The 14,427-nt window shown below is 41.2% G+C and overlaps 1 protein-coding gene across 7 annotated transcripts; it reads left to right on the top strand.

Annotated features, from left to right (window-relative positions):
* The first annotated feature begins 5,600 nt into the window (after window positions 1-5,600).
* On the top strand, window positions 5,601-13,462 carry Gfat1 (Glutamine:fructose-6-phosphate aminotransferase 1). 7 transcript variants are annotated; one of them, XM_018000603.2, is made up of 10 exons: window positions 5,601-5,847; window positions 8,555-8,613; window positions 9,145-9,342; window positions 9,414-9,727; window positions 9,812-9,953; window positions 10,232-10,258; window positions 10,473-10,496; window positions 11,787-11,908; window positions 11,973-12,812; window positions 12,878-13,462. In XM_018000603.2, exons 2-10 carry the CDS (start codon window positions 8,607-8,609, stop codon window positions 13,250-13,252), a joined length of 2,049 nt encoding a protein of 682 aa, XP_017856092.1. In that variant the 5' UTR covers window positions 5,601-5,847; window positions 8,555-8,606; the 3' UTR covers window positions 13,253-13,462. The 7 variants fall into 7 exon arrangements, with proteins under 7 accessions (XP_017856092.1, XP_017856093.1, XP_017856090.1 ...); XM_018000601.2 differs by having other exon boundaries at window positions 5,602-5,847; window positions 11,751-11,908; XM_018000604.2 differs by lacking the exon at window positions 10,232-10,258.
* The last annotated feature ends 965 nt before the right edge of the window (window positions 13,463-14,427 follow it).

Here is a 14,427-nt window from a genome sequence, read left to right as displayed (position 1 = left end):
GCTAAATTAGCTGCGAATAGTGTCTTTGTTCTATGCCGCGCTTAACACCTTTCATGGCCATAAAGCGAGAGGAAGTCGTTACGAGCGAAGTGCTCAGCTCAGCTCAGTGCTCAGCGTGAGCAGAGCATAATGGATCTAAGAGCATCCATATAATTATTATTTTTCGATCTCGCTGCATGTTTAATGAAGGCTTATTTGGGTTTCATCCTAAAAGTATGCAGCAGGAGTTTTATGAACCTTTTTCTTAATTTTTCATTTGTTCGTCTTCGTTTACGTGCCTAGACCTCAACAAATTGTTTTCAAAGTTTTTAATTAGAAATATCATATTCATTTTACAGCACCAGCAAAGTCTGTGTGAAATCCAAATTAGTTTTTAATTTCAGTTTGCAGCAAGTGTTGCCGCAGCCTGTGGCAAGCGCCGAGTGCAGATTGTTTTCAAAATTCAAAACAAAAGTGAAATAAATCAAAAGTTAAGCCACGTATTTTTTTTCTTCGTTTTCTCTGGGGCAGCTCAAAAACAAGTACAAGAAGCTTGTGGCCAGCGCCTATGCAGATAGGTGGATGCATAGCCGGTTATGCTCTCCTGTCTATGGCTGGTAGTCGTAAATGCCATAGGCTAAAACTTTCAATTATTTTGGCTTGCAAAAACGTTTGCTTCATATTTTGTTTGCCTAGTTAGTGTATGTGTGTGTGTGTGTTTGTTTATCGTTCAGCGATTTTACTATATTTGTACCCACACATGGGCCATACAAAAGCGCAAATGCCAAAATAAGAATTTACTGCAGTGGAAGGCATAAATAGTTTATAAACTAAGTGACACCGAAAACAACTGACCCAAGCACTAAAAACACTAAAAATAAAACAGAGAACCGACGACAGCAACAGCAGCAGCAACAGCAACAGCAACAGCATCGCCATCGCCATCGCCATCGTCAACATGTGCAAATTGTACACAATGGCCGCATAGTCATGGCAAAATATGAAAACACAACAATCACACACTCACACACACACACATGCTCATCCACTCACACACACATTCAGACGATAACAACAAACACTCGATTTACTTTGCAACAACAATAAAAAATAATAAATTTTACTTCCATAATTGGTGCCGCCACAAGCAGCCCGGTTGCGTCTTAGTTCTAACCACCCAACCACCCACTCACCAAACCGCCTACACTATACACCGTCCCACCGACCCACCAACCATCCGAACCAGGCGAGCGACCGAGCGAAGCTCAGGCAAGCGAATTATTTGAAATATTTTCTCGCTTTATATATACGAGTCTTTTGCTTTGCTGCTCGGCTTTTTCATACTTTTTCGTTCGTTGCCTCTTATTGTGGCTGAGCAGGACACAAGTTGTTGCGACCACCGAGCAGCATCGACGGCACCACCATTGTCACAATCGCCATTGCCGTTGCCGTTGCCGTTGCCGTTGCCGTTGCTCGTACCGCAGCCGCCAACTGCCGTGTTGTTTGGCTCTTCCGCCTGATGTTTTTGCTGCCTGGAGCCTCGTCCTTGCCTGTGCATAAATTTAATTAATGGCCGCTGTGAATTTGCCTGTAGTTCAGTTGTTCCATATTATTGTAAACTTCTTTTACAGATAAACAAAGTGCCGGCTGGCATTAGACCTCGTACCCTTTCACATAAATATTTCCACAATAAATTGGACGAATTTCACACTGAAGCGTGCGTTCCAAAAACACAGATCCTAAGAAAAAAGAGTTTGTCTTACATCATTTATTCAACAAATTTTCTTTAAATTAATATCTAACTGTATATTATTCGAGTATTATGTTACGAAAGTCTATATAAATATTTCGGTTATCATACAAAGTTCGTGCATGCTCTATGAAGCCCCAGAGCGAAGCATATTCAACTTCTTCAGGGGGAACACAAGAGTAAAGTTTTCGCACCCAAAGGAGCAATTTGCTCAATCTTAGCGCAAAGCACATTTGAGTCGCACGATGGTGTCATATGTTCAAGTGTTCACAGCTAGATATGTATTCGGATTTGGATTTAGAGTTTTTATTGCTCACAGCACTTGAAGATTATTTGCCAAGTGTGACTAGACCGGGGACAAGTTAAGGGGTCCGGGTCGTGGTGTTACAACAAAAGCTAAAAGTTCTCTGTCACAGTTCATGATGTCAAAGGAGCTTGCGTGTACTTGAATCAATTTGTTTCAACTGAATTAATGTAATTTTATTTTCTACAAGTGCTTTCCCAGCTCTCAAGCAGCTGGAGCTCTTCATCCTGTCAAGGATACACCTGCACACATGTCGTATTTAATTTTAATTTGCTCTTACAGCTCAAACTTTGAAAGTCAGCCCTACACAATTTATGTGCAGCCATTTCTTCAAGGTTTCTCAGAAAGTTGTTGATAGAGAATGGTAGGGGAAGAGAATGTTTACCTTATGCATCATGTGAGGCGAACACATCGTTTTATTTAATTATTTTGAACGAATTGTTGTTTTATTTAAACTGAATAAATGTACACGGAAATTCATTATTCAAAGTGACTAGAAATTAATCAAATTTCGCAGCTGTTGTTTGCTTTGCAAATATTCCAAATTCAATACTGTCTTGCATCAGCGCTTCCATTATATTATTGGCAAACAGTCAGCTTTTGTTGATGGTTATCACTGCATTGATAAGCACTACAATTTCTACTTTGATTCACGGCGACCACGCCTAACTAGCTGTAAAACGTGTTCCTGGTGTGTGTGCTTTCCGCATTGGCTCTAAGAGTAACTGACGTGGCTCGGACCAACTGACTTTTGCACAATTTCGAGGGTACATTAGCTAAATACATACTAATGATCTATACTAATTATTGCTATTCTCTGACTGGTTGAGGGCCAGAAGTTGCATTACCCGACTGTTGGCAATCGCGTGGAAGTAAGAGGTCTGCCGGTAGTGCAAGACGCTTAAACACAAGGTCAGCCAGGCCGGATTGATTGCGATTTGCAGTCGATACTTCTGGTGGCCAGACACTGTTAACCAATCCACTCGAAACTTGTTTTTCGCCAATGCTGCATGCTGCTTGTCGTTTACAAGGAAGCAAAACCTGTGCAGCAGAGAGGCAAATGAGAGGGGCATAGTGAGAAAAAAAAAGAATTACAAGAATAAAACTCAGACTTCAACTACATATTACAATACATATAAGAAATAAGAAATCGCTTGGTGAATTCTTATTTCGATTCCCTCAATATTTCGCCTTGCTACCATTTTAAGCCAAGCATCTGGAAAGCTTCCATGGGGCGGACAGGTTTTTAATCCACATTGCAAGTTGTAGCATCACTTTTCCTTTCGAATGGAAGTCAAGGTCAGTTGCTGTGAGCAAAACAAAAACTGAATACAATAGCTGAAGCAGACGAAAGAGATACCAAAACTCAGATAAATTGACAACAACCGACAACTGCTGCTGGTGTTGTTAGAGTTAGAAAAAGAAATCATGAATATTTATCATTTACGGTTCAGGTTATGATCTGACGTATGAAAACCGGTGCTGCGCTTAGATATTATTTCTGTTCACGCATAATTTGTATATTGAACCGGTTTGGGGATTTGGCAATAATCGTACTTCGCTCCAGCCAGCCTCGGGCTCTGAATATTTATTTTCATCCATATTTTCTACATGTACCAACACCATTTTTTTCCTATTTAGGCACATTGTAGCCGAAATTAAATATTCACATTTTCGATTTTCCATTATTTTTATATTATTTTATTACGTTTTCCTCCTTTTTTTCCAAAGCTGCAGTATGCCATTTATGAATTTATGCACATTGCATATTAAATATCGTAAAAAAAAAAACAAAAAAAAATAAGATAAATAAAATAAAAACAAATTTAAAATATAAAACGCGACAAATGGCAAGCGAATTTTTTTCGCATTTTCATACAAAGCACTGACACGTCAGTTGGATCACTTATTGAAGTGCAACAAATTGATAGGGAAATAAAGAGTGTGTAAATGTGTTGTTTAAAAATAAATTAAATTAAAAAGTATTTTTTTTTTTTATGGAGCATAACTTAAATGCATTGAATCAACTCCCATATGCTGATTTCCTTTGTGAACTAAAAAATTAATTAATTGTTATTTAATGTGAAAAGCCATGTTCAGCGCAGATAAATATTGAAGTACAATTACATTGAATGCCATTCAGCTTGATATGTTAACTAAAAGTCAAATCAATCTGGCTCAGACTCAATATTCCAAATAATTAAACCGACACACAATTGCGAGCCAAATGCCAGAGTTCAATCAAGCCTTTTTGGCACGAATATCGCAATAAACAAGTTTGTGGCCGATTTTAAGGCCCTGCGAGCACGCGATTAAGGAAATGTCAGAGGGGAGTGGTCGTAGCTTTTGCCAGAGGTTTATTAAAGGTATAACATCTATTCATCCACAAATAGACTGTTCCAAACAATAGGTGCCATGGCTATCTACTGTAAATACAAGATATTGATTTATGAACATTCGATAGAATATCTTCGAAAGTGGTAAAAGTTCAAGAGTATGCGGGTCTGAGTAAATTGAGTAAATTAATTAAATTTTGTATTTGTTAATAAAGGCGCAAGTCTATAAACTTTTCAAAAGAAAATTGCTCAAAGCTTATATCCAGAGCAACAAACGCAACCGAACAAAGCAGCGGATATATGCATATGCCAACCACAGAGAGTAACAGTGAGAGACACAGCCCACGGGCTCAATTCCATTACTCACACTCGATCGTGTACTCACAGTCACACTCTCCAACGTACTCATACTCGCACTCACACTCACACCTACTGAAAGTATCAACAATTGTGGGAGCATAAGCAAATGTCATACTCCAACGCTCTTGAAGAAGTTACGCTTATCGCAGGGCATTAAAGAGCATGAGCCCGAGTGCTTTTTTTAGTGCTAAAATGCAACTGTGATGAGAGCAGCACTAATACATTATTTGCTTATTAGAAACAACATTTTTGGATTATGCTTCGACATTTGATAAACATGCATTATTTATGTCTTGGCATATATAATTTATTCCATTCAGAAAACATGTTTTTGTGTTAGCTGAAATTGATTTTGCATCAAAGGCGCCAATTTCTTATAATTGATTGGTCTAGACAATGTTGGATGTTTAGCAATGCTGCTCGATGTGCCTAATATATGTTGCTCATTGCTCTCTCTGAAATAGTTAATTTCCTATTAAGATATTTGCCATATACAAACAACTTCTTAAATGATTTAAATTGGATGCCCAAAAATAGAAATAAATAAATAATAAAATATAGATCTTATTAGCATATAGTAATACAGTCTATGATAAAAGTTAACGACCAGCAGGCAAGCAAGGCAGCTATCGGATCGGCTCTCTTTAATGCTAGCTAGCTAGCTAGCGATAAGCGTAACTGTCTTCTGTCTTCTGGAGCTCCAATGGCATTTGCTATGGCTCTCTTAATTGTTGCTGTAGTTGAATGTGGCGTACGAGTACGAGTGTGAGTGCGAGTGTGAGTGCGAGTGTCGGCTTGAGTGTGAATGTGAGTATGAGTAGGCTATGCCTCTGGCCGTTGCTCTGCCTCTCAGTGTTTGGCAAAAACGATCGTAGCGCCAATGTGGAACCGGCGTGACGCTGGCGTCGTCGATACCTCTGGCTAGCCTATAAAAGCGGCGCATTTAGTGTGTGCTTCTTTTCAGAGCGAGCTCAGTGTTAATTTCACAGCGGAGTTGGCCAGCAGCGAGTGCGTTACCAGACCCGAACCAACCAGTTACCACGTCAAACCCAAAGACAATACCACACAGGCAATTAAATAAACCAACAACAACAACAACTACGACCTGTGCATATCGTGTGAGTGTAGAGTGTAGATAGCTGCTCGAAATGTTTTTATGTGTTTATCAAAACAAATCTGGAGTTTCTAATGCAAAGTGCTGTAATATATATAAAGCCAACTACCCCACACCCACACAAACAAACTGACCAAAGTGCTTGACGGAACTCTTTGCGCATTTTAAAATGTTTGGTATGAAATTGGAAATTGAGTGAGTGGTGCGAAATGGGTGCTGTGCTGGGTATGGTGTTGCGGTGTTGCCAGCGCAACAAACACTAATTGAATTATTTAATAATAACACAATGCAAAAGCCACTGAACAACACGAAAATGTTATGGGGCAACAAAACCCGCTTTAAACCCGAAATTGCGGTCAAAATTTGTTGTCTCGTCTTATATAAAATACCTGTTCGCTGTTTGCAGCGCCGCTGATTGCTCTTTCATACCGCAAACGTACAAGCTCTCGCAGACGCACACAAGCACACACCCACGCTGCGGCAGAGAAACATGCACAAATAAATAAATAATAAATAAATACAAAATAAACCCAAGCTGAATTGATAAAATAGTTGCAAGTGCTCTCAGCGTAGATGCTGGCGACTTCGTACAACTGAAAAAGAAACAAACTTAAAATATGAGGCAGCATTCCGAAATATCATTCGCTTCGCATACAAACTGAATAAACAACATAGTGTTTTCGACTCGAGCCAGCAAACCAGCCAAGAGCGTGCTCCAGTCGAGTTTACTCAACTGCTCGGCCCGAAGCTGATGCACAAATGCTCTCAATATGGCAACAATTGCAATGCCAACTTGGTATTTCCTTATCAATGTGAATAGACAATTGTTAACAATAGTTTTGCAAGTAATTAGTTGATAACGGCCAGACAACTTCCGATTCTTTAGATACGCTTTCCAAAAATACAAAATAGTAATTAACTGAAGGACAATTTCAGTGACTTCCAATCAGCCCAACTGCTTAACTGTTATTAGCCAGATAGCACACACTCAGCTGTTCAAGCGGCTATAATAGCTTTTTAATTCCTTCTGATAAGCAAGGTTTCTCTAATGAGCTGTATTAGTTTTATGAGCTGACCAACCGATACAAGTTGCAGCAGTTTATATGCATCATTGCCGAAGCATTTAGTTTTTTGTTTTTTTTTTTTTTTTTTTACTGGCATCAATAGTTCTGTCAATGTCCACGTTCGCTAGTCGCTCTTATCTATGTGTGATAAGTCGCTTTTGGGGGCTATGTACTCAGAATTGATTCATTAGTGGAAAGCATTGCCCACTCTGTTTACGTTTTTTCTTTTCCTGCGGAGCAGAGAGCTAAGGCAGAGCCGAGGAGTCGGAGCATGTGACATAGTTGCCACTGCGAAACATCAGAACGAAATGATTGCAGATGAATTCTGAATGGTTGAATCGATTTAATTACCGTATTACGCTCGGCTACGTCTCTGCTGTCCACTCGATACTGTTGGCTCCGGCACCGGAGAGCAAATTAAAAATGCCAATCACAGCCAACGAACGGGCGTGACTGAGGTGCTGCTGAGGCGGGCAGAGAAGGCATGTTAACTATTGACGATTGCCACTGGAGAAAGAGTGAAAGACGTGGCAGGGCTGCATGTGAGAGCTTTCAAGAATTCTGTCACACTCACCAGTACTACCAGACCCTAAGAGAGGCGGAGGCGAGACACGCATACACACACTCACACACCGTCATTCCCGTACGTGTTGCACCTGAGTAGCACTTGCCCCACCCTCCAGAACGTGGCGGAGACTTAGAACAGAGCGTAGTAAACACGTTCAGTGCCAAAAGATAAAAATTCCAAATCGTTAAGCCCATTCAACAGAAATTATGCTCTAGCTTGTGAGCACACAGTGGCTATGTCGCTTCAAATCAACATACATAACTCCATCACATACGTATGCCTGACAATCCAAATACAGACCCAATCTGGTCTCGCTCCCAATCACATCTAAGAATATATATGAACGAATACTTATATATGTATATGTATATATTGCGACGCATTTAGCTAGATGAAATCCACAAACTGTAAATACTAGTTATAATATATAAACTTATCAACTTGACCATGCCATACCCTATGCCAAGTAGTAGACCATCGAAGAGTTAATTTCAGATGAATAATCAAAATAAAATGAGCTCAACAATCATTTTATATGCATCAATAAAAATGCTCAACATTTTTCAAAAAGTCCCTAGTCGTACATGTCTTCCTTTGCAATATACGCCTAGTTACAGGGTATTTCGAGGCAAAAGCAAAACAAGAAACTTGACTACAAGAAATTGCCATTTGATTTAAAACTGAGAAATCGTGTTTACGTAGCAGCAGCGGGAACAAGGACGGGACCTAGAACTAGAACTACACAGAATAAAGTGGACCAGTAGCCGCAGCGGAAAGAAAGATTCTGAATTGTTGACGTGCTGATAAGAACACCCGTGTGCTTGTAAATAAATACATACACACACATACACACATTGTTAAGAGTCAGAGTATAACAAGTACCACTCTCTAAAATTAAGACTCTCTTTACTTTACTTCCATGCGAATCCAGGTTTGTGTTGGTGCCGGTTACAATACAAACCACATGGCGACTATTGGATACTCTTATTAAGACAGCTTGAAGATGAATTCAATTATTTATAAAAAATTATTTGGTAAACCAGTAACTAATTTTTGTTAACATATATCTTTGATTTTAGACAATACTAATAGACGGAAATTTACAGAGACTGTGGTTAACTAAGTGATATAATGTGTGGTAAGTAACGCTCAGTAACATCAAATAAGCTGTCAAACATTGATTCAACAAGATATTGTCCATGACATAATCATTTTAAGAAAGTGGTTCCACAGTAGCTAAAAATATACCAATTACCCGTATCTACCTTACCCAATATACTGAAATTGGTGCTATCCTTATAGCCACTCTGACTAAAAACAATTTGGAATAAAAATTTGGCTTTAATGTGAAATGCCTTCGTTTGATATAAAACAACTACGGACTTATGCATACTCGATGGCCTTTCGCCTCGCTCCACTCCAAAAATAACTTCAAGTGGACGGTAACAAAGCCGCTAAGCCACTTATTGAAACAGTGCACTTACCTGAAAGGCCCAATCCCAAACTGGTTTCTGATGCAGATTTCCTCATAACTGGTTGGGTCTTGGCTGGCACTCAATAACTTTAGCTCTTGCAAAATGTATTTATTGCATATTAATCTTATATTCATTTCGATAAGCTCTCTGGTATTTGTTATAAACTAAAATATGTCTATTGTACTTGTCTACAGGCATTTTCGCATACCTGAATTATCTAACACCCAAGTCCCGCCAGGAGGTGCTGGACCTGCTGGTGACAGGCCTGAAGCGTCTGGAATACCGTGGCTATGACTCAACCGGCGTTGCCATCGACTCGCCCGACAACAAGGACATTGTGATGGTTAAACGCACTGGCAAGGTCAAGGTGCTGGAGGATGCGATTCAAGAGCGTAAGTCGTACCTGAATCTGATTTACGTTGCAATCCCCGATTGTTAATCCAATTGCATTGAACGTGTGCAGACTTCAGCGGCGCGGAGTACAGTGAGCCGGTGAAGACTCACGTTGGCATTGCACATACACGTTGGGCCACCCACGGCGTGCCCTGCGAACGTAACTCGCATCCGCAACGTTCGGATGAGGGCAACAGCTTTGTCGTGGTCCACAATGGCATCATTACCAACTACAACGACGTGAAGACCTTCCTCTCAAAGAAGGGCTACGAATTCGAGTCGGACACGGATACTGAGGTCTTTGCCAAGCTGGTGCACCACCTGTGGAAAAAGCATCCCAACTACTCGTTCCGGGAGCTCGTGGAGCAGGCGATTCTGCAAGTGGTAAGTGAGCCCACTCAGGTGGAAACCGAATCTCATTATGTTATAGAATCCTCATGATGTGTCTTACTTGTTTCGTGCTGACAGGAAGGCGCATTTGCCATTGCTGTTAAATCGAAGCATTTCCCGGGCGAGTGCGTTGCCTCACGGCGTAGTTCTCCATTGCTCGTCGGTATTAAGACAAAGACCCGGTTGGCCACGGATCACATTCCCATTCTGTACGGTAAAGGTAAGCGATCTGACCCATTGCCTTTCTGTAGGGTATCTTCTATATCTCTTCTGTATTTCACACAACGATATCTCTTGTCTTTTATCTCACTACATGTACATACTCGTATCTGTCTGTGTTATGCGTGTTCGTTCTCTTTTTCAAAATAACCAACTGTCTCTCCCTGACGGCACTCTGAAACTTTTCAACACTATCGCCCCAAAATACATCCTTTGGCGACCCTTCTTCCTCGTTTGCCGCATCTCTGCTGATCCTCTGTGTTAATTTCCAACGTTTAGATGACAAGCAACTGAGCTCCGATCAAGGTAGTCAACTAATCTAAATCTGTGCTCTATCAAACTCTGCTTTCTGCCGGTGACTGGGTATCTGTGTGTCCAATAAAACTCAATTAACTTCTTCTCGCTTCTCTCTCAACTCCTTGGTGCTGGTGCTGATACTTAAATATATCTAAGCTAAACTAAGCTTGTATTTTAATATTTTACTCAACATTTGTTTATTTTCTCTCTCGTGTTTGTCTAGATGCCGACTCTGGCAAACCTCAAGGTAATTACTTAAAATTTCAATATTATTTTATAATAGCTCATATATAACATACGACTTTGCTTATTTGCTTTCTGTTGGCCGAAATAAACCACCTTCATCTGTTCTTTCTCTCTTAAGGAATCGACTGCGCAGTTTAGAGAACTTTAATTGAATATTTGAAAATTGTTGCAGACGGTTGCAATCGGTTGCACAATTCTCGTTTATATTGAATAGTTAAAATATCTTGTTAGTTATACATCTAGAGAGATTGGTATCTCATGATTATTAACATATATACATATATAGATAAGCTTAGATAAAACTGACATTGCTCAAAGCCAATATTATCGTTGCATTTTCCGACGGAGTATGCTAAGCGGATATTTTTGTATTTTTGGCAAAATTGAGATGCAAATGTATGGGTTGTCATTAGCAAGTTTTACACTTGTGCAATTCAATATTTATTTTATAAATTTTAAATGCGGTTTCCTAATTTCACAATCTGCACTCAATTAATTGTGAAGCTTTTCTATTTTCTGTGTTTTTACTTAAGCAAAAATAAAAAAGTATCATCTTACTGACATTTATAGTTGGAAAATGTCAGTTGCAAACAAATTGTTGGATATTTAAAATTTAATAAATGCATCAAAAGGTTTTAAATGAATAAAGGTTATTTAAAGCGATTACCTAAAGAGCAGATCGACGTTTTGCACTCGTGTGAAAACAAAGCACATTTTAAAATTCTTTATTTTTGACAAGCTTTTGTGATGGCTGTATAGGAGAAAAATAAATGGTCTTTTGATTTTTATAACATTTTAATATATTTGTTTTTGCCAAGTTCAATTTACCTTAGGATTTATATTTCGTTTCTAATTTCTGCTTTACTCTCTCTCTCTCTCTCTCTCTCTCTCTCTTTCTCTTTCATAAACTTGGAATACATATGTATATACACACACGCAATATATGAATGCATAAATACATAAACCCATATCCTATTGCTTGCAACACTGACATTTACGTCCCGCCTGCCTCGTACTGTTTCGTCCCCCTAACGCTGCTCAATTCGGTCAAAATGCAACTCTATCGATATCGACATCGCAATCGCCATCGCCATCGCCATCGACCGCAATCGCAATGCCGCCTGCAACTACAATTGCAATTGAAACTGCAACGCCAACTGCAACTGCAACTGCAAATGCTAATGCTAATGCTGGTGCTGATTCAAATGCAAATCGGCAACGTCAACACCACTCAAATACCAAATTAACCGAACAGAGTTGCGTCCTCATGGACAAACTCGTGAATTGCCAGTGTTGCCGCGCTCGGATAGCACATCGGAATTCATGCCAATGGCGGAGAAGGAGGTTGAGTATTTCTTTGCCTCGGATGCCTCGGCTGTCATCGAGCACACAAATCGCGTTATCTACCTAGAGGTGAGAGCCTGTCATATGAATAAATTCAAGCGTCTACTAAGCAATTCATACAAATTCCTTTCAGGACGATGATGTGGCTGCTGTGAGGGATGGCACTCTGAGCATCCATCGTCTGAAGAAGAGCCTGGATGACCCGCATGCCCGCGAGATCACCACACTGAAGATGGAAATTCAGCAGATCATGAAGGGCAACTACGATTACTTCATGCAAAAGGAGATCTTTGAGCAGCCCGATTCGGTGGTCAACACAATGCGCGGACGTGTCCGCTTTGAGGAAAACTCTATCGTGCTGGGTGGCATAAAAGACTTTATACCCGAAATAAAGCGCTGCCGTCGCCTAATGCTGATCGGCTGTGGCACCTCGTACCACAGCGCCGTAGCCACGCGCCAGCTTCTGGAGGAGCTCACAGAGCTGCCGGTCATGGTCGAGCTGGCTTCCGACTTCCTTGATCGCAACACGCCCATATTCCGCGACGACGTCTGCTTCTTCATCTCACAGTCCGGCGAAACGGCCGACACCTTGATGGCCTTGCGCTACTGCAAGCAACGCGGAGCCCTCATCGTCGGCATCACCAACACCGTGGGCAGCAGCATCTGCCGTGAGTCGCACTGCGGCGTCCACATCAATGCCGGCCCCGAGATCGGTGTGGCCTCCACCAAGGCATACACATCGCAGTTTATATCGCTGGTGATGTTTGCGCTGGTCATGTCCGAGGATCGTTTGTCCTTGCAGCAGCGACGCTTGGAGATTCTGCACGCTCTGTCCAAGTTGGCTGACCAGATTCGCGAAGTGCTCAAGCTCGACTCCAAGGTACGAGAGCTGGCCAAGGATTTGTATCAGCACAAGTCACTGCTGATCATGGGTCGCGGCTACAACTTCGCCACCTGCCTGGAGGGCGCATTGGTAAGTCTTACTCGTATATTTAAGTGGGAGTTATCTACAGTATGTTAACTTGTTTACTCTTACAGAAAGTGAAGGAGCTGACCTACATGCACAGCGAGGGCATCATGGCCGGTGAGCTGAAGCACGGCCCACTGGCCCTTGTGGACGATTCCATGCCCGTGCTGATGATCGTGCTGCGCGATCCTGTCTACGTCAAGTGCATGAACGCCTTGCAGCAAGTCACCTCCCGCAAGGGCTGCCCAGTGATCATCTGCGAAGAAGGCGACGAGGAGACAAAGGCCTTTTCGTCGCGCTCCCTCGAGATTCCCCGCACTGTCGACTGTCTGCAAGGCATCCTCACCGTCATACCCATGCAGCTGCTCTCCTACCACATCGCCGTGCTCCGCGGCTGCGATGTCGACTGCCCCCGCAACCTGGCCAAGTCCGTGACAGTGGAGTAAACAAACTTGCTCTCTTCTCAAGCGCCAGGCCACTCTCAATACATACCCATGGCACCTCGCGTGCCCCAATTCCATAAATATCTCGATATGCATACACCCATACTCTATGTCGCTAGCGATGCACACACATTGATTTTATAAAAACACTTGTTCACCCATCAAAATGGAATCTAACGAACTACTTTATTAAATTGAATTTGTTTTGTTAAATCTATTTCTTATTTGCATCTGATGGTTTGTTTTCGTTTGTAATATTCAGATTTCCTTTGCCACTTTTTAGTCTCGACAGAGAATTTACAGCCAAAAGGCTTGGATTTACTTTTCAAATATGACAATCGCAGACCTCGTTTTGCGAAAACTTTTTTTCATTTCTGTGGAAAAACAGTTTGCAACATTAAAATCGTATTTAATATAATTTGAATCCTTAGAGCTGGCAAAAACTCTGTAAGGTGTGTCGCCCAGCATTTAATTAAATTCAACTTTAAATTGGATGCCATAAAAATGTAATGCCCCAAATATGTGACCCGAAAAAATATAAAATGTAAAAAATAAACAGAAACGTGGACGACAGCGCTGTTGCCGCTGGAACAGCACTCGTGCGGCTGAGGTAAAGTTGGTTTTTATTGAAAGCTGCGCTGGTATCAGCAGCAAACGGTTATGTCTTCAAGCCAAAACCGAAACCAACTACCAAATCCAAGCAAAACACCAACGAATAAATGGAAAATACCGAAATGGCCACTGCTAAGCCAAACACTCCGTGGCATCGACCCGTTCCTTCAGCTGCAGCAGCCATTCCAATCGCCAGGTACTCGAGCAAGCAGACACACACACACACTCACGCACACACACATGGAATTTTCACCGAATTGAACATGCTCAGCAATGTTCTTCTTATTATTTTCAATTCCCATTGAATTTTGGAAGGGCACATAATCTAGATTAAGGGCCGCAGAACGTTGAAATAGACACACACACACACACACACACACTTTTGGACTTGGGCCAGGCGTTGCTCGTAGCCAAACGGCGTTAGACATATTTGGGTTGATGTTTTCATTGGCAACAGTAGCTAACGGCCACTTCCATCGGCTAAGTGTATTGTTTTTTCCAAAAATTCGAACGAAGTAGCAAATTTTAACAGCAGAATTTTAGCAAGACAATGGGCAAGAGATATA

Source organism: Drosophila arizonae, chromosome 2 (genome assembly GCF_054131065.1).
Source record: "Drosophila arizonae isolate 15081-1271.41 chromosome 2, UAZ_ARI_1.0, whole genome shotgun sequence".
In the NCBI taxonomy this organism is placed as follows: Eukaryota; Metazoa; Arthropoda; class Insecta; order Diptera; family Drosophilidae; genus Drosophila; species Drosophila arizonae.
Note: the sequence above shows the minus strand (reverse complement) of the source record. Positions and strands in the feature narration are given on the sequence as shown.